This window comes from Cydia strobilella, chromosome 11 (genome assembly GCF_947568885.1).
Source record: "Cydia strobilella chromosome 11, ilCydStro3.1, whole genome shotgun sequence".
Lineage (NCBI taxonomy): Eukaryota > Metazoa > Arthropoda > Insecta > Lepidoptera > Tortricidae > Cydia > Cydia strobilella.
The window spans coordinates 6,262,247-6,285,649 of NC_086051.1; the positions used below are offsets into that span (position 1 = coordinate 6,262,247).

General features: G+C 37.2%; 2 protein-coding genes across 2 annotated transcripts in view; both read left to right on the forward strand.

Annotated features, from left to right (window-relative positions):
* The window catches only part of LOC134745462 (collagen alpha-1(XV) chain-like), a 203,435-nt gene that overhangs the window by 155,014 nt on the left and 25,018 nt on the right, over positions 1 to 23,403 (forward strand). The window contains exons 6-11 of the mRNA XM_063679507.1: positions 1,034 to 1,118; positions 1,941 to 1,987; positions 16,799 to 16,909; positions 21,453 to 21,467; positions 22,127 to 22,282; positions 22,662 to 22,859. Of these exons, the coding sequence (XP_063535577.1) occupies positions 1,034 to 1,118; positions 1,941 to 1,987; positions 16,799 to 16,909; positions 21,453 to 21,467; positions 22,127 to 22,282; positions 22,662 to 22,859 (612 nt within the window). The remainder of the gene's footprint in view (positions 1 to 1,033; positions 1,119 to 1,940; positions 1,988 to 16,798; positions 16,910 to 21,452; positions 21,468 to 22,126; positions 22,283 to 22,661; positions 22,860 to 23,403) is intronic.
* LOC134745452 (uncharacterized) lies at positions 7,460 to 9,499 on the forward strand. The gene has a single exon (XM_063679494.1). The coding sequence runs from the start codon at positions 7,768 to 7,770 to the stop codon at positions 9,037 to 9,039; it is 1,272 nt and encodes a 423-aa protein (XP_063535564.1). The 5' UTR covers positions 7,460 to 7,767; the 3' UTR covers positions 9,040 to 9,499.

The following is a 23,403-nucleotide window of genomic DNA, read 5'->3' on the forward strand; positions in this document are numbered from 1 at the left end:
AACTGTAACAATTTTTTGACATATTTGACGGAATTATAAAATACAATTTATCTCATAACTCACATGCTTGCTTTTTAAATAAACCTGCATCAATTTCAATCACCAACTAACCCAATATATAGAAAATAAACACTACCAGAGCCACAATTCGCACTTTTGGAAGATTAACGGCCAAAGTGTTACCGAGACAATCAAGTGTGTTTGTCAAGCAGACTTATGCCCTGTACTTTATCGACAAGCCTGCTTGAAATACTATTCATATAATTTTAATCTATGAAGGTTGTATGTTTATCGATTCTTAAAGCCTGTCGTGGAGGTAAGACTATAATAAAATTTAGAAGCAATAACCATTCGGTAGAGTCAATTAAAGTTCCTGTCAATACATCAATTAGGTTACCGCATTTGGCAATCGCTTCAATAGGGGTTGTATTGTATATGATCAATCGCGATTGTTAATCTTACGTGCTTGACAAGAACGTTTCATTGTCTCGGCACTTTATTTAAGGACTTATTTTAGGGCCGACACATATGGATGGCATCCGACAATTTGAATGGGAAAGGCATGCTCGCAAGCCGACTTCACAGTTTTCCTACAAAACAACTGAGAATCTATTTGAGTCGACTTTATTTTAAGCGCCTTAATGTTTCACGACACACGCGTGTTTCATACTAATAATGTCACATTTAATGTTTTTTTTTTTTGGCGGACACTTGCAAAGTTGAGTTGAAAATCCTGGCCGAATTCGGTTTGTTCTTATCGCTCGGACGGTGCTTTTTCGAATCTGTTTTTTTTTTATTGTGATATGTAAATATAGTGTAAAAAATGTTCAGCCTAAATTTCCTATCCGTACTATACCTACCCAATTATATTTACATACAAAATATGTATTAGTCCTTTACCGAATTCAGTCAAGAGCAGGTCATTTGACTCAAACTAACCAGTATAAGTGGAACCATCCTCACGCATTTTTCGAGATCACTTTACGAGTATACTAAAACGAACATTCGAATAACAACCCCTTTACGTACACAGGTGGACCAAGAAGAAGGAGACGCGGAAGGCTCAGGCCGCTTCGGGACGATGCCTCCTTTCCCGCCCCCGCCCCCAGGACTAGACGGTATTTACTGAACTAACTTGTACTTCGTACTCGTTAAATAGGATTATACTCGTATTATATTCTTGTTGTAATGTACGCAAAATGACTTGTTCTCTCGCATTTCGGGACGGAAGCCCTGATAGAGTCAGACCGGCTAACTCTACACAGACTGTGGAAGTATCACAAACGAGAAATTCCAATGTTAATTTGACGTTGATAGCAGTTCAAAAGTCTATGCAGAGTTAGCTTAGATGGACTCTAGACTATTGGTAAGATGTGCGGCTTGCAAACTAGAGGTCATGGGTTCCAATCCCGGCTCGCACCAATGAGTTTTTCGAAACATATACGAAATATCCTTTTATATTTACTAGTAGCTGTTCATTAAAAGAATATAATGTAAGTAGGTTTTTGTTGCCACTAATTATAATTATATTTCCACTCAAACCTTTCAACCCTCAAAAGCTTGATTTGATAATTTTACGTTGTTATAAATATTATGGAACAAACTGATAGTACAGTAGAAAATGTTAAAAATTATTCAGTCGCTTTTGTGTTATTCCTTATGTACAATAAAGTTTTTTACTATATTTAACCCCTGAAGCGCCCCAGTTTCACAGTAGTATGTAACTCCTATACTAACTACTGTCACACGTGTGACAGTAGGACGCTCGACGGGTTAAGCTTCGTGGTACAAACATTAGGCCCAATAAGTAGAATTAAAATTAAAAATGAAAATGTATGACAAAACTCCTCGCCTGGTAAAGAAATCTACACTGTTTACTTTATATTTAAAAGGTTTTATGACAAATAACAAGATAAACTAAACCTTAAATTATTTTTCAGGTTATTCAATGGCAGTTAGAGGTGAAAAAGGCGAACGAGGACCAAGGGCAAGAATCTTATTTTTATATCACTCTAACACTGAATTTTTATTGTAATTTACTTAACTAATAACTACTTTATAATGCATGAGTTTGATTTCTCAACGAGCACAGCTAACAGTAAAATTATTCCCCCCCTCCTAGACAACAGTGTCTATACCGACATAGTACGTCATTTCAACGCTAGTGAGACAAGGGAAATTATCGGTCGTTCATGCACTTCAGGTATCAACGGTGGTATCACGCCGCGAATTTGACACTGATGAATGTACCCGACACTTGATGACTGCGATACAAAAAGACGTAATGTATTAGTTCAAACTTGAGACCTTATGACCTTTAGCCGAGTGAAGAGCCGCGACCTTTGGGGGAAATTTAATAGCAGCGATTACTCAAACAATTAAGCTTCATTCAGTCGGGATAAATGTTTACTTGTTATCAGTGCTTGGAAAAAGTGTGTTTGAAAACACAAGCAAAATGTTAGCAGTGGTCATACAGAGAAAATATGTATAAGAAATTCTGAAGTTATTTTATACGGCTTTAAACAAACTAAAACTAAAGTCTGTCTAAGCTAACTCTGCACCGACTTTGACAGAACAAAAAGACGGAGTCATGGAGACTCCATGAAGGAGCCAAATCTCTATGTATGAAAAGTGTCCATCAAAAAACAGTAATTAGGCGGTGCCACCATACACCGAAATACTACCAAAAACAACCTACGTAATTTGGTCGGGTTATTTGTTGCCTTATATGGTTCATGTTTATACTCATGTCCCGGAGCCTAACTAGCGCCACCGGAGAGATTAGGAACTATTATTTAAAGCTGAAAGCGGTCACTTTTGCAACAATTCTGCCATAGAAGATTGGCATCCTTTCTATACTATCCATAGACGGAGTGATATTATAAACGTCATAAATTCATAGAAATTGGAGGTTTATGATGAAACTTTCACACTTTGTCATTTAATGCCATGCAGCGTTAGCTTAGTCCGACTCTAGGGCCCGTCCTATTATTTTTTACCTTAGTCACACTCACAGATTATTCTTGCTTTAGTGCTAAATGGCTCACCGTCTCCCGAGTACTTCTTTAATAGTACATTACGAAACAAATGCGAAAAGTAGGAAATTACCTATTCGCACGTATACGACGTTTTACAGTACATAATTATGGCCCTTTACACCTTCGACATGGGCACGTAAAGTGCTAATCACCGCAGCATCATAATATGTACTGTTTTAATTAAGCCGTCTAGGTATGGAAGAAATCCCTTAAAATGATAAATTTGCCTTTGTACTGCCTATCCTGTGCTATATTTGCGTTTTGTGTTTTGTACAATAAAGAGTTTATTTTATACATACTCGTACATACATACATTATATATGGTATTTAATTCTTAGAGGAATTGAAATGTATTACTTATCGATTTATCGTACACAACTTTGGAAACAAATCAAATTATTTTATTAAATATTTTGATTTGTGTTTCTTAAGTAGTCACACTACTAACTATATACACACTTACATAGTCTCTCTCGCAATATCGTAACTCCGTAATGAATTCATATAGGAGGTGCAAACGCGTACTGCTTGCCCTTAGAGTTGGTCAAAGACGCCTAGTCTTAGTTAGATGGCATATAGTCGAGGAATTGGGACGGGTGCCGCCGTGGCGGGGTGGCCTAGGTAGGGGTTCAAGGCGTTGGCCCGGATTGTTAAGACGCCGATTCGAATCCGGCCTTCACCACTGGAGGGCTTCGTCACTTTTTCTTGAATATATGACATCTATTTCAGTTTATAATATATTATCGTGTTTATAACTTTCTGTGTAACGGCATAGGTACCACTTTGCAAGTGTGTGGATAGCCGAAAAACTACTCGACAGTATTAACTATCAATAATATAAATAAAAATGTGCTAAAATGCCCTCAAAACATGATCACAGCCTTAAATCACTTTATTCTAACGCCCAATTCGGGATAAACAAAAGTGCGTAAACGCCAAACACATAAAGGCTGGCGCGCAGGTTTTGTTTCATCCAATTTATCGGCACGGCAGACATATTTGCTATACCTAAAACAAAAACAACATCGTCAACAGACAAAGCCTGTCTATTTTTTACCTTAACGCAGGGAATATAAGGATTAGAATGTAATTAATAAGTTGTGTCGCTAAGTTCCCTTTTGTTTTCTTTGGTGATATTTTGCACGCACTCTAACGACACTGGAATGCGTGCTGGGGATATATATGCGTTCGTTCGGGCCTTTTCAAATTTTCGGAAATTTGGATTGGTTTCAACCCTTTCATTACCCTTTATATTATAAATACTTACAAATAGTTTTGTTGTTGTTTACATAATTATTTAAGGCCTTCAGAAATTTGTGTTAAGCGAATGTTCCGAATTAATTAGGCATTTTATTAAAAATACCAAGTTTGTTATGAAGAATGTCACCGGCAGGTACACTATATAGATACATAAGTAAACCTTTTTATAAAAATAATGAAAAGAACAACTAATAACCAGGCATCGTAAACTGCGAGGGAAATCCATTGAAGTACTAGGGTTGTTTTCAAGTCAAAGTACGTCATTTCAATGGATTTCGCTCGCAGTTTACGATGCCTGCTAATAACACAAGCAAATTAAATAACAACAACACTAACTAAATTAATTGAGTCATCTTATAAATGCATGCCCAATAACGAAATATAATTATGTTATTCTTCATTACTGCTTTGTGAATAACTACAATAAAAACTTATATATCCAATACATAATCCACAGGCAATTTCATTATTAGATCACAATTATAGCTAGACCTTTTATTTAATAATTTTTAATAAAAAAAACCGACTTCAATGGGGGATGCCGCTGAAAGCATTCTTAGATTCCAGACAATGAAATGAAAAAGACAGCATCTTTTGCCTAATTATGTAGAAAAGGAGGTAAACCGACCCACTTTTCTAGTAGCATTTCGTTTTTGTAAGGGTCGTAGTTCTAACCTAACCTAACCTACTTTTCTGGTAGCATTTAGTTTCTGTAAGGGTCACAGCTCTAACCTAACCTAACCTACTTTTCTGATAGCAGTTCTGTTCTGTGAGAATCGCAGTTCAAAAGCTACCCACCCACCTAACCCACTTTTCTAGTAGCATTTCCGGGTCCGGGTCTGGGTCCGGATCCGAGTCCGGGTCCGTGTCCGGCTGTCCGGGTCCAGGTTTGGGTCAGAGTTCGGTCCGGGTCCTGGTCCGAGTTGGGGTCCATGTTCAGACCCGGGTCCGGGTCCGAGTCCGGGTCCAAATTTGGGTTTGGGTCCATAAGGAAGAAAACAAATCGCCAAACGTAAACTATGCGTCATTAAAGAGTTCCATTCTGATCATCATCAGCAGTTCCACTTCATCAAATGTCACTTTTTAAAATGGAAATGCTGGATTTGTTGATAAAAATACAAAAATCGCTATATGTATGCCTTTCACATTTGAGGAGTTCCCTCGATTCCTCATGGATCCCATCATCAGAACTCGAGCTTGACAAAAATGTTTCTTAAAAACCTAACTTGCTTAACAAACATAACGAAGAGGACAAATCGCCAAACGTGAACTATGCGTCATTGAAGAGTTCCGTTCTGATCATCATCAGCAGTTCCACTTCATCAAATGTCACTTTTTAAAATGGAAGTGCTGAATTTGTTTATAATAATACAAAAATCACTATATGTATGCCTTTCACATTTGAGGAGTTCCCTCGATTCCTCATGGATCCCATCATCAGAACTCGAGCTTGACAAAAATGTTTCTTGAAAACCGAACTTGCTTAACAAACATAAAGAAGAGAACAAATCGCCAAACGTGAACTATGCGTCATTGAAGAGTTCCGTTCTGATCATCATCAGCAGTTCCACTTCATCAAATGTCACTTTTTTAAATGTAAGTGCTTGATTTGTTAATGAAAATACTAAAATCACTATATGTATGCCTTTAACATTTGAGGTTCCCTCGATTCCTCATGGATCCCATCATCAGAACTGCTTTTTGACAAAAACGGGACCAATCTGTATATATATACTTACAATCAAAAAAAGAATATTCAAAATCGGTCCAGAAATGACGGAGTTATGGAGTAACAAACATTAAAGAAAAAAAAAAACATACAACCGAATTGAGAACCTCCTCCTTTCAAATCTTGAAGTCGGTTAAAAATTAGCGGCACACTCCTTTTTCCAAGTACCGGGAAATGACCAGCAAAAAAAATTACGACAAACAAAATACTTTACGAGAAATGTGGCATAAAATTCAGAAGCTTCACCAACAGATATAATAAGAGCACTCCGCTCCGTGCCTATTCATCAAAGCTCCGATTTGCTCAGTTGTCGGAGCCATTAGTTGCAATGTGAACACAGTAGCCGGTGCGTCATAATTTACAAGACGTCACGGTACAACGCCATACGTAACGCCGCCATCCGTCTTAGTACTGGTCTTAGGAAGAAAGAGCAAAGGTTAAACTTGGGTGTTTGAGCAGAGCGGGTAAGCTAGTTGATCTACTACTAAAAAAGTTTTAATTTTGAATATATTTTGTTTATGTAAAGGCTCTCGATACCTAAAGGACTGAAGGTGTTCATGAAGCCGGACAGGCAATGTGAAAATAAATCGTGCAAATTGTATTCGATGGTTTGATTTCTTAGTTGTAACATATGCATACCACCAGAAAACTGAAATTCAGAAAGATCTGACTTACCTTAACCTGTCTAACCTAACGATACCAAACAACTATAGTGATGTCCGGCCAAATGCCATATTAGACCTGGAGCATTTAGGTCAGGCTGGATAGTGGATAGGTAAATTTTATTTTCTAATAGCGCCAGAATTTGGAAATTTCGTACCTAGAAAGCTTTACAGGCTTTAAATATTAGGAACTAGTTATAATGTTTATCAGTACGGTTTTTACTCACTATTATTTTTAGTCGCTTTTGGCGACATGTTTCGGATTCTTTCTGATAAATATTTTGAAATATGTCTCACGATAGTTTAAGTGCGATTATAATTATAATGTATTTATTGGTGGGTATTATACATTTCATAAAATTGTTGAATTGTTCATTCCGCTTTAGACGACACAAACGCCTATGCCTTATAATATAACCGTTCCGGTTTCAGTTGAAATTTGTAGTCTATGCTGTAGTTGAGTATTTACAACAGGTAAAGGAGCACGTTATTTCTTACAAGCAATTACAAGTGCTTTTGTTTGAGATTCCAACTTATTGTCCTAGTTGGTTTACTTAACGTTCAAAATATTGCCATTAACTTTTTAATTTTTGGATGTACACGTACTTACCATTGGGTAAGTATTACAATCAGGGTGATGAAAGTAAATGAAACGTAAGAGTTGTATAATTGTACTATAAAAGGTCAAAGCCATTGTTCTATAATATACTTCGGAGCAGTTCGTATACATATATATGGAGTATTTCAATAGTAGTAGTACCAGGGTAGATCGGAACAGCTACTGTGCGGACGTCATTTTAAGTAACTCCGCGATTTAATTAAAAACCTGTCGTAAAAAGTGAAGATTGTGTGTAGTAGTGGTCATAACTAAAGAACGTTTAGTTGCTACGTGAAGTGGTGTTATTTTACATCTGAAAAACTATGTATTTACCATAATAAGGACTTACAAAAAGTAAACTAAGCGGTTGTCGATTTGTGTTTACAAACCGGTTAGCGCTGCAACCGCTGCCTTTATTTTCTCGCTAGACGATAGTGTTATTGTTTACTGTCAGTGCAACGCCTCCAGCGCTTAATAATTATGCACAATTCTAGTAATATGGATATCGATGGCGCCGATAACTACGTGTGTGCAGGCTGTCAACTGGCTATAACGGACAATTTATATCTAAGTTGTAGCTCATGCCAACGTAAATATGATCTACTCTGCCTAAACATGTCGAAGGAGTGCTTTCAGGCGTTGCAGGAGTGCACCAAGGATAGCTGGACGTGCCCTGAGTGCCGAAGACTAGTGCCAAAAACTGACTATGATAACTCCCCAGCGCGAGCGTTGTATGCATCTCATTTGAGCGACACTTGCGACACCAATGTTACGCATCGTAAAAAACCTACCAGGCCGACCTCTTTGAAGGTCGTTTTACCTACCCCGGATGTTCACACAATGGCACCTTCTACAAACGCCCCTTTGAATATAACACAGCAAATTCAAGAAGGCTTTAAACTGACAATGGAGACCTATGTTATGTCCGCGCTAAATGATTTTTCTAATAAGTTTTTTATTCGGCTTGACAAGCTCACCGCTACAATGGAATCAATCTCCTCGCGTTTGACTTCGTTCGATGAACGTATCACGTCCTTGGAAACGCGCTTCAGTGATAATATTGACACAAATCAAAACAATGAGTTAGTGGTTGAAGTGGAAAAACTTAAGTGTCAAATAAATGAGCGCGATCAGGAGCTACTCATCAATGACCTTGAGATCACAGGGGTTCCTGAGTCAACAAATGAGAATAAACTACACCTGATAACACTTATAGGTCAAAAGGTCGGAGTGACTGTATCGGAGCATGACGTGATGAGTGTAACCCGGGTCGGTGTTCGCCGTGCGGTCCCAGCTCAGAAAATACAAAGTGGAGCGATCTCCCCAGACAAGTCCTGCAGCAGCCTGCGCGAGGCGACCCCACATGTGAGGGGTGCGGAGGGACAAGGAGCGGCAGGAGCCTCCCCTGAAAGCGACATTACTTCGAGCCATATTATGACGTCACGGCCCTTGGTCGTGCGATTCGTACGGCGTGATCAGCGGGACCAGCTGCTCCGAGCAGCTCGCGTCCGGCGTGTCATCGATACAACGGGCCTCGGCTTCCCCGGTAAACCGAGTCGGGTCTACATTAACGAGCGTCTCACATCTACAAACCGGCAATTGTTTTATAAAACCCGAATGGAAGCCCGGCGCCTGCAATGGCGAAACCCCTGGACGACTCGTGGTAACATCTTTGTTCGACGCGATGCTGAACATTCGGCAATAAAAATCAGGTCTGAAGCCGACATAGGTAGGGTTTTTAGGAACGAATAAGTTTGCACCTTTTTTAATGCACTTCGTATTGTTTTGTGTAATTGTAAGGCTCATGTGTATTAATTATAATTTATTTTTTAGCCTTCTATGCTCGATGCTACTCAATGTGTTCATTAAAAAAATCACTGTTTCTAAGTTACTATTCATTGTAACGATGATAAACATATGTCAACAAGAATATCAAATGTTACCTAGACGATTTGCAAATCAAGTTTTTAATGTGATATGTATTTATATTGTTATCTCTCAACTTGTTTTTTGTATCAATTTTCGACCTTATGACTATGAATTGGTACACACTGGGCTTAAAAAAATATCTACGTATAAACAAAAATTAATGTTCCTATCCATACCTACTTACCTACTCATATATAGCGAAATAAATATATATTTATTCACACTGCATGCTATTTATTATTTTATACTTTTGAATAATTACCAAAATAATAACTTTCGTAGGCAAATTTCAGCCCGGCCACCTTTTATACCGCCCAATGGTTTATATTTCCCCGGATTAGCATCTATTGAACGCCGCCATATGACGATCCTCAAACAGTTGCTTATAAATAGTTTGTTTTGCCAGATAGTGTTCTCGTATGTTATTAAATATGTAATTAAAAATAAAAATTTTAAATTGGGTTTATTGAATGCCGGCTCGCTAGGAACACGCCATACTGAGTTTTTAGTAGCCCTTAACCATCACCCTGTGGACATCTTAGCTATAAATGAGACATGGCTACGTACTGGTGAGGAACTGCGTGCCCCGGCTCCGCCCGGGTTCCGTCTGCGTCACTCGCCGCGTCCGGCCGGCCAGCGCTCACGCGGCGGTGGTGTTGGATTTTATATAAGTGAACATATACGCCCGCGTGTACTTACGACGCCGACAGCTCCGTGCGTTGAACAAATGTGGCTTGGCCTTAATCTTAATGGCAGTAAGATTGCTATAGGGACCGCGTACCGGCCCCCATGGCAGAGTGTTGATGTTTTTCTTGATACACTATCTGAGTCAATATGTTCACTATCAGCGTATGACCATGTCGTATTGCTAGGTGATTTCAACATTACGCGCTCATGATCCTAACACAATCAAGTTATCAGATTTTTTACGCACACTACAACTATCACAATTTGTTAACGAACCAACCCATTTTACTGATCACTCAGAAACGCAAATAGATATAATATGTTCAAATGCAAAAATAGGACATGTAGCGGTGAACTATATTCCTGACCTCAGTCACCATGCGTTTATCACCTGTGAGCTTAACATTAGGAAAAATAAGCCGGTTCCAAGATGGTTAGTGTACAGACCGCTTAAGGATATTGATATGCACAGGTTTAACGCTGACCTTGATTCTATAAACTGGGAACGCTTGGTGTGTGACAACGTCAACGATACTCTTTTCCGTTTCAATATGTCCATTATACAGCTTTTTGAACTTCACGCGCCTTTTAAAAAAATTCTAATAAAAAAACGACTTCATCCTTGGATCACTCCTACAGTCAGGGAGATGATGCGGCTCCGTGATGTAGCGCACACAAGAGCTCGCCGAACTGGGCTTGACTCACATAAACAATACTATAAGGATTTAAAAAACATAGTTAACACAGCTATTTTTACCGAAAAGTCAGCCTTTTATCAGACATATATTACAAATAATCAAAATAATCCCAAAGTTCTGTGGCAAAATATCAAAAGTAACATCGCCGATTTTAAAAAGCGTAATGATCTGCCTCCTAATTTTAACAATCCAGATCAGATTAACAGTCACTTTATTAATTTACCCACGAGAAGAGGTGTCACCCTAACCAGTTTAATGTATTATGAGTTCCATAGATTTGGTTCCGCGAAGTTCATGTTGAAACCAGTAGATGAAGGCACTGTTTTGAGGATCATCAAATCTTTCTCAAGCAATGCAGTAGGCACTGACAACATCACGTTGGATATGGTTGAACTTACCTTGCCTAGAACTTTACATATCATCACAAGCATCATCAACCAATCCATCTGCACTGGTGTTTTCCCAGATGACTGGAAATCGGCGATAGTCAGGCCTATACCCAAAACTCCTGAACCTACTGACCTAAAGGACCTCAGGCCTATTAGCATCCTGTGTTTCGTGTCGAAAATTCTGGAGAAAGTGGTATGTCGGCAATTAACAGATTTCTTAGAAGCAAATAACATATTACCAAATAAGCAGTCTGGGTTTCGGAAAGCGCGCAGCACAGCCACGGCACTCCTGGACGTAATCGATGACATACTAACAGCGCAGGATAAAGGAGAGGCATCAATCCTTGTCCTCCTGGACTTTTCCAGAGCCTTCGACACTATAAATATTTCGCTATTGTTGTCTAAACTTGCTTACTATGGTTTCGACGTCGGAACCATAAAATGGTTTGATAGCTATCTCTCTGGTCGTTCCCAGAAAGTTGGGCTTCGTAATTATTCTGGACTAACAGATTACTCTTTAAATACATCTATAAATTGCGGAGTCCCTCAGGGATCGATTCTGGGTCCCGTTTTGTTTATTTTGTACGTGGCAGACATTACGAGTTGTATAAAGAACTGTCACTATCACATGTATGCAGATGATCTGCAAATTTATAAAACGTTCCATCCACGGGAGACACAAACTGCTTTGGAGCTGTTGAATCAGGATCTTGATCGTATCGACGTATGGTCTGGACAGTGTGACTTAGTCCTTAACCCCGACAAGTCAAAGTTTCTAGTGCTTGGCACTAAAGGCCAAGTTGACAAAGTAACCAGCTTTGATATTAATGTTATGCTCGGAAGTGATCGCCTCGAGCGAGTCTCTGCAGCCCGGAACCTTGGCCTACACATAGACGAGCGCTTGCGTTTTGAACAACATGTGATCGATGTCGCTAAAAATTGCTACTATAGATTGAAAGTACTATACCAGGTTCGTCAATATCTCAGTGTCGACCTTAGAATAAAATTATGCGACACCTTAATATTATCTAAACTCAACTATGTCGATACTGTGATCAACGGTTGCTTACTGGCTCGTTCAAAGGCACTCCTTCAACGCATCCAGAATGCCTGTGCCCGTTTCTGTTTCCCCATACCTCCACGTACTCATGTCACCCCTTATCTTAACACTGGTAAGATGTTGAAAATGGAAGCACGTCGATCGTTGCATTTTGCGACCTTACTTTTCGGTGTAGTAAATTTTCAACAGCCCCAATACCTTTTTAACAAGTTATCGTACTCCACCCGCCCTATGAGAGATGCTATTCGACTAATCTGTCCGAGACACGGCAGTTCAGCAGCGTTTCGTGGCAGTTTTCGCTACTCTGCTACGAAATGCTGGAACAACATACCCCCTCCAATACGTAACTCTAAAACTTTATTCACTTTTAAACTTAAATTTAAACGATATCTTTTCAGCTTGCAACTGCCGTGTTCCTCGCGTTCCATGCATCTTAGCTAGATTATTCCATAGGTGTCTTACTTATTTGCGTGAGTGATATTGAATATAACGGATATTTTTCTGTTAGTTTAAATCGTCGATCGATGCCTTCTCTAAAAACCTATTTACAACTAACTACCAAGTACTAACTCACAAATATTTATTAGTTATTGTATTTTATAAATTTAATCATTATTTATTTATTCGATTATATATATATGTTTATTTAATATTTTTTGCTCAATACATGATGGTACAATGGCAGATCTAATGCCTTAAGGCATATATGCTCCACTATATATTAAACTAAATACATGCTTGACTTACACCTCTTTATATATATTTTTACATCTTCCCAAACCACTCACTTCCACATCCACTTTCAATTTTTTCCTTGTATATTGTTTCTAATTTGTCCTTATTATTAGTTACTGCCTTTACTGTTCTGAGCTATCTTCTTGCCCTGGGCTCCACGGAAGACCAGCGCTGTAGCATATACCTATATGTTAGAGCATATGCTGAGTGGTGTCCATTTGTAGCCTCTATAGCAGCATCAATATTGTAATTATTGCATGTTAGTATAAGCTACTTGTAATTTTACGTGTTAGTGTATAAGATCTTCTTCTTTTTAAATTTGTATGGTGCTGTATGTAGATTTTTACAATAAACGTTTTCTATTCTATTCTATTCTATACTGTGTTCCAAATACAGAGAAAATTTCATTTTGATAGAATAGAAATTCTATTAAAGTTTGTATTTTAACCGTGGCTCAAATTCAATTCCATTGCGCGCTGCGAAAAGTTAAAGTACGAGTAGCATTGTGTTGTCCAGTAAAGTACAGTCAACTTTAGATAGGTGCTATCGCATTAGAGTTATTATGCACCCTATTTATTGTGTTTAATATGTGAAGTAGAATAGGTGTTTAGGTATAAATTATTGTGTTGTGATGTTTTCTCTAGAGATAAAATGGCTCAGTTTATACCTACAAAAGGGAAAATTGGAACAGTAGTCCTTATTGGAAAATATCTTCACAAGGTCGATTATCTTGTTTTTAAAATGAAAGACACTAAGAAAATGAAATTCTGTTCCAATTGAAAACCACGTAAGCATTCAATTAAATTACAACTAATACAATAAATAGGATAAGCCACACTGAACGTTAATAAAATCAGCCACTTATCAGGGCATACAAAAAACATACAACAATTTGAATATTAAATATTTGGAAATTTACCAGAGCTATGACAGCTACCAGTTTCAAAAGCCAGTTGAGCAAGTTGACAGAAATATCACGTCGGAAACGCACGTATTTTTCGATGACATCTGTCACGTTTATTCGCGTAAAGTATTTGCCTATAATAATTCTGGCACAGGTTTCTATATTCACACCTAAAACGCTCTCTTTGTAACTATGTACATAGGTAGTTAGAAAGAGAGCATTTTAGGTGTGAAATTAGGCATGTATCGAAAACTAACGTAAAAACGTTTGTGACTCATGGTACCAGTTGATGATCGTGGTGATCGGTAAAGGTGACTGTACAATTACTCAATAAATTCTCCTTAACGTTCTCACTATCGACTGTCATTTACGGAACTCATGGTAGTGCTTCAGGTGCCTAGATCAAGTAATATCTACTTAGCTAGTAAAGCTTACGAAACTAAAGCGATCATATCGATAAGCATAACAATAAGTAATGGCCTAATGGCACAATATAGACAGACACAGATTTTATAAGAATCACAAGAACTTAGCCTACCATACAGTAATAAATGAAGTTATTGCTTCTATAGGCTTGAATATTATAGTATTTTGTGCAACAGGTACATAATAAGGATTTTTAAAATTCAAGGGCCGAAGTTACAAAACGAAATGAAGTTGAGTTTTGTAAAGACAGGCCCGAGAATTTAAGACCTAACTATGCCGCTGTCTTAGACAAAATATTGTGTGCGACAATATTTTTTCTAAGACAGCGGCGAACACCTAAAATTTGAAATAAAAAAAATCAAAGTAAATATTGGTTTATAGATCTAGCGTAGAAGTCAGAAAAAAAAAAGAAACAACAGTTGCGTAATATTGTATGAATATCCCTAAGAACACTGCTGTTAGGATCCTAATAATACTGCACCAGGGCCCGCGGCGCCGCGCTTCTTATAAAGATTACTTCGATCTCACTGGCAGTCATTTAATCTACAAATAAGAGTGCTGAAGTAGTAAAAAGTTTTTTTAACTGCAAAGTATTATTACATGTTACGGCTTGTTTCAGGTTATTTTATATAAACAAGCCTGTTAATAGGTATCGTTCAGTGTCATTGGCATTGAAAGTGATGTATGAACGTGTTAAACGCGGCCGAGTATACTTGCACAGTGCTGGCACGCGACGCTAACAAACAGTGTTAAGTTTGCTTAATGGCTGTATATCATGAGAGGGTTAAACTTCATTTGTTACTCGATCTATGAAATTAAACATAGGCAGACCTTATTCTCGCACTTTTTGTTTATTTGATCCATCAAATATTATTTAATTTTTTTATTTTTAGGTGGTTTCTACAAGAAAGAAAAAAAAACAATAGATATTTCTGATTTCTGAACGTAATGGCGAATACATACAGACAATACCTACAGGCAGTAAGATTTACTATTTCTTTGTCAATATCATTCTTTCATAATAAGTTTGGAGTTCAAATGTTTTCCATCATAGTAATTTTCATGCTTCAACGGTAAAATTTCCAACTTTCAGGAGAGTGAGTACAACATGGAATACCTATTGACCTACTTCTTGAGAAATTAAATAGTATGTAGATACATTTTAGTAATTTTTACATGACGAATAAAAATGCATACATATGTGGAACAATAATTTCCTGGTCTAAAACGATTGACAAACCTCATTTCAATATGCAAAGCCTTATAATTAATATTTCAGACAATTTAAATTTTAAATGATGGCATCGCTAAATTGTTGTAGTCCAATCACTTTGGGCTGTTAAGTAACTGATTAACGATTAGTCACCGGAATATTTATTACAAAAGGGAGGCCTAAAAGCCTCGCTTAAGCTGTCATAATGTAAAGAGGGCTTAGAGGCGTTGAAACAAATAGGTATTTTACTTAAAATTGAAACTCGTTCTTTGACTATATAATTAAGTCGTTATTTTACTGTTTTCGGACAAGAACCTGATATTTGCAAGTTAATATACACAGGATAAAAGTCTTACTCTTGATATTTTTTTTACATAATATATCAAAATAATTAAAATCAGTTATTTGGGAGACGGAGGAAATATATAATCCCAATTTTTATACGTATATTTTGTAAACCTGCTTTGTTTCCTCTATGCATAAATTGTATGAAAACTAAAAAAGATATTGTAAGTTTCACACACTACATTTTTAAAATAATAGGGTTAGGGTTAATAGGGTTTTAACGTATTAAAACCGGTGAAAATTATCATGAATCTTAATGTCAAAATACCTGATAGGTAACCCTATTATTTTAAAATTTATCTAACAAGCATGAAACAAACAACAACAAAAAAACAATTATACGCCATAGAGGTGTCTTATGCAAAGTTTATAGGTAACTATTTGGCTGTTTACAAATCATTTCGTCTAGGAAGCGGGTCGCTATTTTCCAAAGTTAATTTCCGGCCGACTATACCACTACCGATCGTGTGGCCCGATTGCTTGACATTAAATTGTAACTTGTGACGACACGCTGAACAGGGCTTGAAGAACTGAGAGTATCCTTTGTTTGTTTTTAATGGGAGATACGCAATTTCGCTCTTACATTGTACAAAAATATAGCTTAAAACTGTCCCCCTTGTTTATAAAAATACAGAAGTTGATAAGCCCTTTATTAAGACGAATACAGGATGTCATTTCAAACTTTAGCAAGCTTTTAGCCATATTCGACGAGCTGAATATAATTAGAGTTCATTCTAAGCAACTTTTACTATGGGACCAAAACCGAAAAAAATGTCTGTTTCATATATTTTGGCCGATTAGAAGATGTCCATGATATGGGTGAGCCAAACATTTTATCGCGATTTCGGGGTTATATACGAGTATAAAGTATAAAAGTTACTCAGTATAACCTATCACCTATCTTCAAACAAAACCGTCACTTTTGACACTGAGATACATTTATACATTTCGGGGGAGGTTGTTAGGGGTTTAACACCCCTCTTTGAATAATAGTGATACATATTTTCATTGATTTATATTCTTCCATGTCGAGCGTTGGGGCGTCTACCTTACTAACAAAAATCCTTCAACATTAATTAATTTTCGAACAAAACTATACCAACTAATTTAAAACGTACATTCCAGGGTATACCCGGGGAGTCCATCCGGGGCCCTCCAGGCCCCCCGGGGCCGCCGGGACCTCCGGGCCCGCCGGGGACCACCGCCATCGCTGAGATCTCAGGCTCAGGTGACGATGTAAGTATTTGAGTAATTTAAAGCTCAATCCACGAAAAAGTAATGCAAGTGGAGATTTCATCCTGTTTTTTTTATAATGCAAATTTAAGTGCCGATATATTTAACTAGTAGTAGTTGATTTTTGTGTACATATTGTTTTTTTTATATATTTTAGTTGTCACCCGACGACCTTAGTAGGGATTAGTGCGGCTACAACCAGTTTGGCACTGACATAAACGCTATCGAGAACGTAACTAACTTTATTTTTTAACATTCTTTTTATCTCGCTCGTACTCGCATATCAGTGCGAGCGAGATGTATAGAAAGTAAATTACGTAAATGTTAGCGTATATAATTATGTCAGTTTTGATACTGTGACTCATACGACTGTGACTGTACGGGTATAGTAGGGACTTTACGGAGGATAATTGCCAATGATCTTTCGGTTAGATAAGTTTCATCGAGTATACAGTGTGTAAATTCAATAAGGACGAATATTTAAACGGTGGTTAGCATAGGACCTAAGAAGTACATTGAGATAGATTTGGCTTAGAAATAAAATGAACAATTTAACCATACAAAATAATTCGGCCCGCAATGTAATACAACACACAAGTTAAGGGATAAGAGCTTTTAAAGTAACTGTCAACGCTTGTTGGCAGTTACTTTAAAAAGCTCGTATCTTACGAGATTACATTACGATGTCATGTCATCTTATGTCTTAATGTTTGCAGTACATTGCTGCTCGGTAAATTAAAAAAAAAAATCACGGGGTCATAATTAAGTGTAACTTCAAGAAACTTCTTAAATTAATGATTAGACGGATAAATTCTATAAGTGGTTTAATTTATTGCCCGTATTGGATTTACACACTGTATATAGGTTGTAAATTATGTACAGTAACAAACTGTAGGATGATGTTCAAACATTTACATTGCTAAGACGAATGTGGATCCAAGATTTTGTTGAATTGACATATAGTTATTAATAGTTTATGCTGATCACTAGACTTACGTAATAATAACGAAGACATCTTAAGGGCATAAGCGGCAAATCTGAAATGTTTAACTAATTTCAGACGTTGGGTTGTCTGATGGAGATCGCTCTTTAGCGGTAAGGCCGCTATGCATCTGATATGCATCGATAAGAAATGCAGATTTTAATTTAATTTTCCACTGAGAACTAGAACCATTTGGTTATGAATTAATTTAATTATTAAATGTATATTTTTATTTTTATTTTTTGTTTTGATAAAAAAATTAACAGGCAACTCTGGCCCGTTAAGCCTCTCCCCACTCCATTAATTTTATCAAACTAGATCAGTACTAGAATTATCAGTAGATTTTTGGCTTCGAAATTCCTCGCCTATTTTATTCGGCGCGGCATCTCCAATTTCCATGGTTATCCTTTACAAACAATACCCTTCGATCCACCATTCACAAAGCACAAAAATAAAAACGCCATTACACCTTTGCAAAATACTCATAGTGCAAATATGAAAGCACAAAGCAAATTCCCATATCGAAACTAACCTATTGAACCTCGTATCTCATTCTATATTACCCTGTAAATTGAGCCTAATTTGCAGACAACAAGGTTGATTTTCAGATTAGAAAATTTGAGTATAATATGAGGTTTAGTAGGTCTTCCTACCTAGTCGAAATTCTCATGTAGTGATAGCACCGCAGTCGCGTTGGCCTGCGGGCGTCATCTGCTCCTAAACAAGTAAACAAAGATTATGTGGTACAACGCATAAACGACGTATTTATTTCATTTTAAATAGATGCACCACCTTCCTAGTTGGTAAACTACCATTAGGTGATTAGTTGGCTGGTGTGGCAGAGCGGTAGCCTGTAATGGCTGTTAAACAATACCTGTTTGAATAGCCACCAAGTAATATAAATAAATATGTAGAAATATTTTCCATAATGTCAATATCCAGAGAGGAAAATACGTTTGTATGAAGAAGCAGCCGTCCACTGTTCTCTTAACCGACCCAAAGAACCTACAGAATTGTTTTGTAGTATTTAGAATTTTGTCATCTGAATGACCAATTACGTTATACATTTTAATGGCTATGTATTTAATGTATGTTTGTGATTACTGATTAATTAAAATGTTTAATTTGTTAAATAGGTAATTGAAATTGATTTTATTAATAATTCTGTATTTTCTAAGTATGTACTTACAATGTATACCAGTTACGTTATGTGCTTTTAATTTCTATGTTTTTAATGTATGTTGTGATTATTTGGACAACTGTACTTTTTTGACACTCATCAGTGCATTATGTTAATGCCTAAATTGAATAATAAAGAAACTGAAATTCTTATAAACTGAAATACTCGTAGATATCATACACCAAAGAAAAAGTGACCAAGTCCACCGGTGGCCGAAGCGGGAATCGAACCCGCTTCTTGAGCACAACACGAATCGAAATATTTTATAAAATAATTTGATTTGTTCCCAAGTTTGGATAGAAATTCTTGTTCTTGAAAGCGAACGATATGGCAGTTGGACCGACTTTAGTTTTTCTCTGAAAAAAAAACTACGGTTAGGTACGTGACATGCGTAAAAATACTTTTCATTTGACCTATTTACCGCCAACTGATGTTCAATTCATTTTGTAACTAGCGACCCGCCCCGGCTTTGCACGGGTAGTTCAACTAATTTACACAAAACCTTTACAAGTTATACATATAAACCTTCCTCTTGAATCACTCTATCTATTAAAAAAACCGCATCAAAATTGCGTAGTTTTAAAGATCTAAACATACATAGGGACAGACGGACGGACAGACAGCGGAAAGCGACTTTGTTTTATACTATGTAGTGATGAGTAGGTATATATATAAAATTAGTTTGTTTTGTTGTTTGTAAACTAACTATAGCAAAACTTTCGTGTAAAATTAGCGATTAAGATATTTCAGAGACGCTACCTCATAGGTTTTCGCGATATACGTGACGTAGAAACGATATATGCTGCAATGCCGGTCATAAGACGCGGTTCTTGAGAGCTTATAATATTACGTGTAAAACAGTGTACGTCACTGTACATAATTAGGCATTATGTAGCAGTTACAGAAACAACTAATAATACACTGTCTGAAAGCCGAATTTACGTTCCAAATCCGCGGGTCTCTTATGGCCTGTCCTATATGCAACCCTATCTCCGCTTGCCTCAGCGCGTCCTATCTAACCTGAACTTGAATGGCCCATTGAAATGCAAGTTTTTTACGTGCGCCGACCGGCCACTCGACTGGCGATGCTTGTAATAAGCCTTTTACGCTTTTCAAATTTTATTAATAATGGGGGTTTATAACAGCCTCGCAAACAGATTAATAAAGTGTTCTTAAAGATATTTTTTACGTCAATGAGATGTATTTGTAATATACAACGCAAGCGGAATTAGAGCCCACGAGAACATCCGGAATAATAATGTAAAAGTCCATTAATGTAATTACAAGATCGTACTTCCCTTAAATTAAGTTTACGAATAAGTTTCCGTTTTGTGTCGAATTGTATGAGACCTTAAAGGATTAATATAAAAAAAAATATTGAAAAGTTTAAGGTGAAAATCTTACTACTTATAAGGATATGTGGAACTACATTTTTAATTAAAATAATGCATCTACATTACTTACATAATGTTAAGTTACAAAAAAAATCGGTTCAGTTAGTTTAGATATAAAAAATTAACACCAATTTTTTTTTTAATTTTCTCAAAAACCTGCAGTATTTTAGGGTGATTTATTTAGTAAAATAGTGTCTTACATCTGAGCTAATAAATTGGCAAAACGGCAATCAATTTGGCTTCTGGGGCCGATGCCCCATATAAACACGGCTATACTTACCCTTTACGTCAAATGTTTAATTTTATGCAGATGTCCATTGAACAACCCGTTTTCTACGAATACATTCGATTTTATCAGACGTACTCGCACTTTACTTATGGACTTCGTCATGTTACTTTTCGGAGTTCCACATAATATTTTCCGGATATAAAACTCCCGTATAGGAAAAATGCAGGGGTCCGAAAAAATATGCAAATTTCTTCGCACGGTGGAAGTAGTAAGGTGCTCGTAATTCTATAACGGACCAATTCAAAGACCCTTTCACATTACTGAGTGTGATCAATCTTTTTTTGAACTATTGACTTTTCCGGTAGACTTAGCGCCGTCGACACTGCCGGTAAATTGGGACGGACCGGTCGTAATAAAGTTTATTAAGCTTTTGGCGCCCAGCCAACATTTCAGTAGGGGATATCGATTCATTTGATTTTCTCTAAGGGAGCTTTTCAATAGAATAACGGCAACGATGTTGAGTAATCGTATTTGCCGAACCCGCCACCTCCCTGACATATTTTTCCTTCCTATACGTTGGGCCGTAATTGAAACGGGTTTCTCTTTAAACTTTTTCACGTTATTGGATTTTTTTTGGGTTACCGTTTACAACTTTGAATGATTGACAATTATACTTTGCGGCTGTGTAAAACTTTGTGAGAGAAAATGCTTTTGAATTCTCATTTTAATATCTGTTATTTTTCATGCCCGCTTTTATGCAGAGGAATACGGTAAAGGTAATCTTAGTAGGTTTTGATATATTAATAGCTTACATTATTTATTAATCCACTACCAACGTAATAAGTATAGTATGATTCTTCTCAAATGATTTTTACGCCTAAAACCCTAATCTGTTTAACAAAAGCCATTGTTCCTTTGAAGAGAGTGTTGGGCCACTGTGTCTGAGCGCGTGTCAAAGCAACAATGTCGTTTAAAAAGCGGCTGTACCGTTGTGGTTTTAAGGTTCAAATTTAAGTACATGTAACATGTTTTGGTAATGTAGGACCATCGACCACCTTAATGTAGGCGAGCCCTCATATTATTACATATATTTGAACCTTACAACCACAACGATATAGCCGCTATTTAAACGACATTGTTGCTTTGGCACTCGCTTAGACACGGTAGCCCACAGCTCGCACAAAAGAAACAATGGCTTTTAACAGTTTTAACAGATTAGGGTCTAAGGCGTAAAAAGCATTTGAGAAAATTCATACTTTAAATACTCAAAGCCCTATAGGTATAAAACAGATATCGAAAAAAAAAATCTGCAATTAAATAAGTTTACTGCATTAGCATACTAAACCAACTTTTTTTAAATATTACAAGCTGAGAACAAAATCAATAGGATCAAATTTGCGCAGGCCAAAATCAAACCTTATGATATTTTTTCCAGCAAATCTTCGGTGAGAACTACGTATCACTCGGCCAGTGTGGATGTAACTCCTCGACGATTCTGTCTCTGTTAGAAACTGCGCCTGAGCTGCAGGGCCCGCCAGGTCCACCTGGTTTGGTCGGTGCTGATGGACGCTCCGGCCCGCCAGGTATAGGGGTAAGTACTAACTCTGACTGTTAGTAGTTATCGAAAACAATGCAGTTAACAGTAAGACTGCGACTTCTCTGTGTAGAGTCAGGGCCTCCATAATTTGTTGGCTTAATACCTACGCCCAATGGTACAGTCGCCAGATGTGTCGGAGTGGCCAAGTGGCTCACAAAATAAATATCTTTATATATTGAGCTAAAATGGAAAAATAGTCAAAAGGCACGCGAGGATCGTGGTGTTTTATGAAGGTTGTCAGTCTTGAATATTAATTTACTAGTCTCTGGCTGTCGAATTAATTTTTGTACTACCATTGATTGATCCCAGTATTTTTGTCAAAAACGTATTTTTAAGGTAGTATTATAACGCCATTCCGTATTATTTTCTTCAGGGTCAACCAGGAATGCCCGGTGAGCGGGGACCAGTTGGACCAAGGGGAGAAAAGGGCGACAGGGGAGATTCAGGCCCTCGCGGGCCAGAGGGCCAGCCGGGGCCTAAAGGAGAACCTGGGGTGGATGGGAGAACAGGCAGCCCCGGTCCCCCCGGCCCTCCTGGGCCCCCTAGTGCTTCCGATTACAGTAACTTTGATGTGAGTGTTGCTTTATATCATACTTGCTTTTAGGCTATCAGAAGAAAATAAATAAATTGGCGCTAGTTGCTCATCTAGTTTATAAATGAAAATAAGATGTACAACATATGTACTTATATACTTATATTTATTTATGTTGCAAAGCTAATTTCGAATTTCACATCCTTTATTCACAAATTGTATCTAAGTACCACCATCTTATCCTGTCCTATATCAGTTTTCAAGTTTTTGAAACCATAAATATCTGCATTATCTGGTCTAGCCGTATTTAGATTATCTATTGCTATAAGTATTTGTAACTCATTTTCATGCTAACTCATTTCTGTTTATCTAGTCAAATTGGAAACCTCGACCAATATACAAGGTAAGACATTGGGGAATCCCCTAGTAGATGTAATGCATCCATTACGCTTTAGGCACTAGATTTTTTTAAACTATTTATGTTTGTATCCACACAGACAAATAAATTAATGAAGAAAAGGATTCGTTTATTCCGCTGGTACATTCCAATATGGAGAAAATGAACGTCAACATCTGTTGAGCT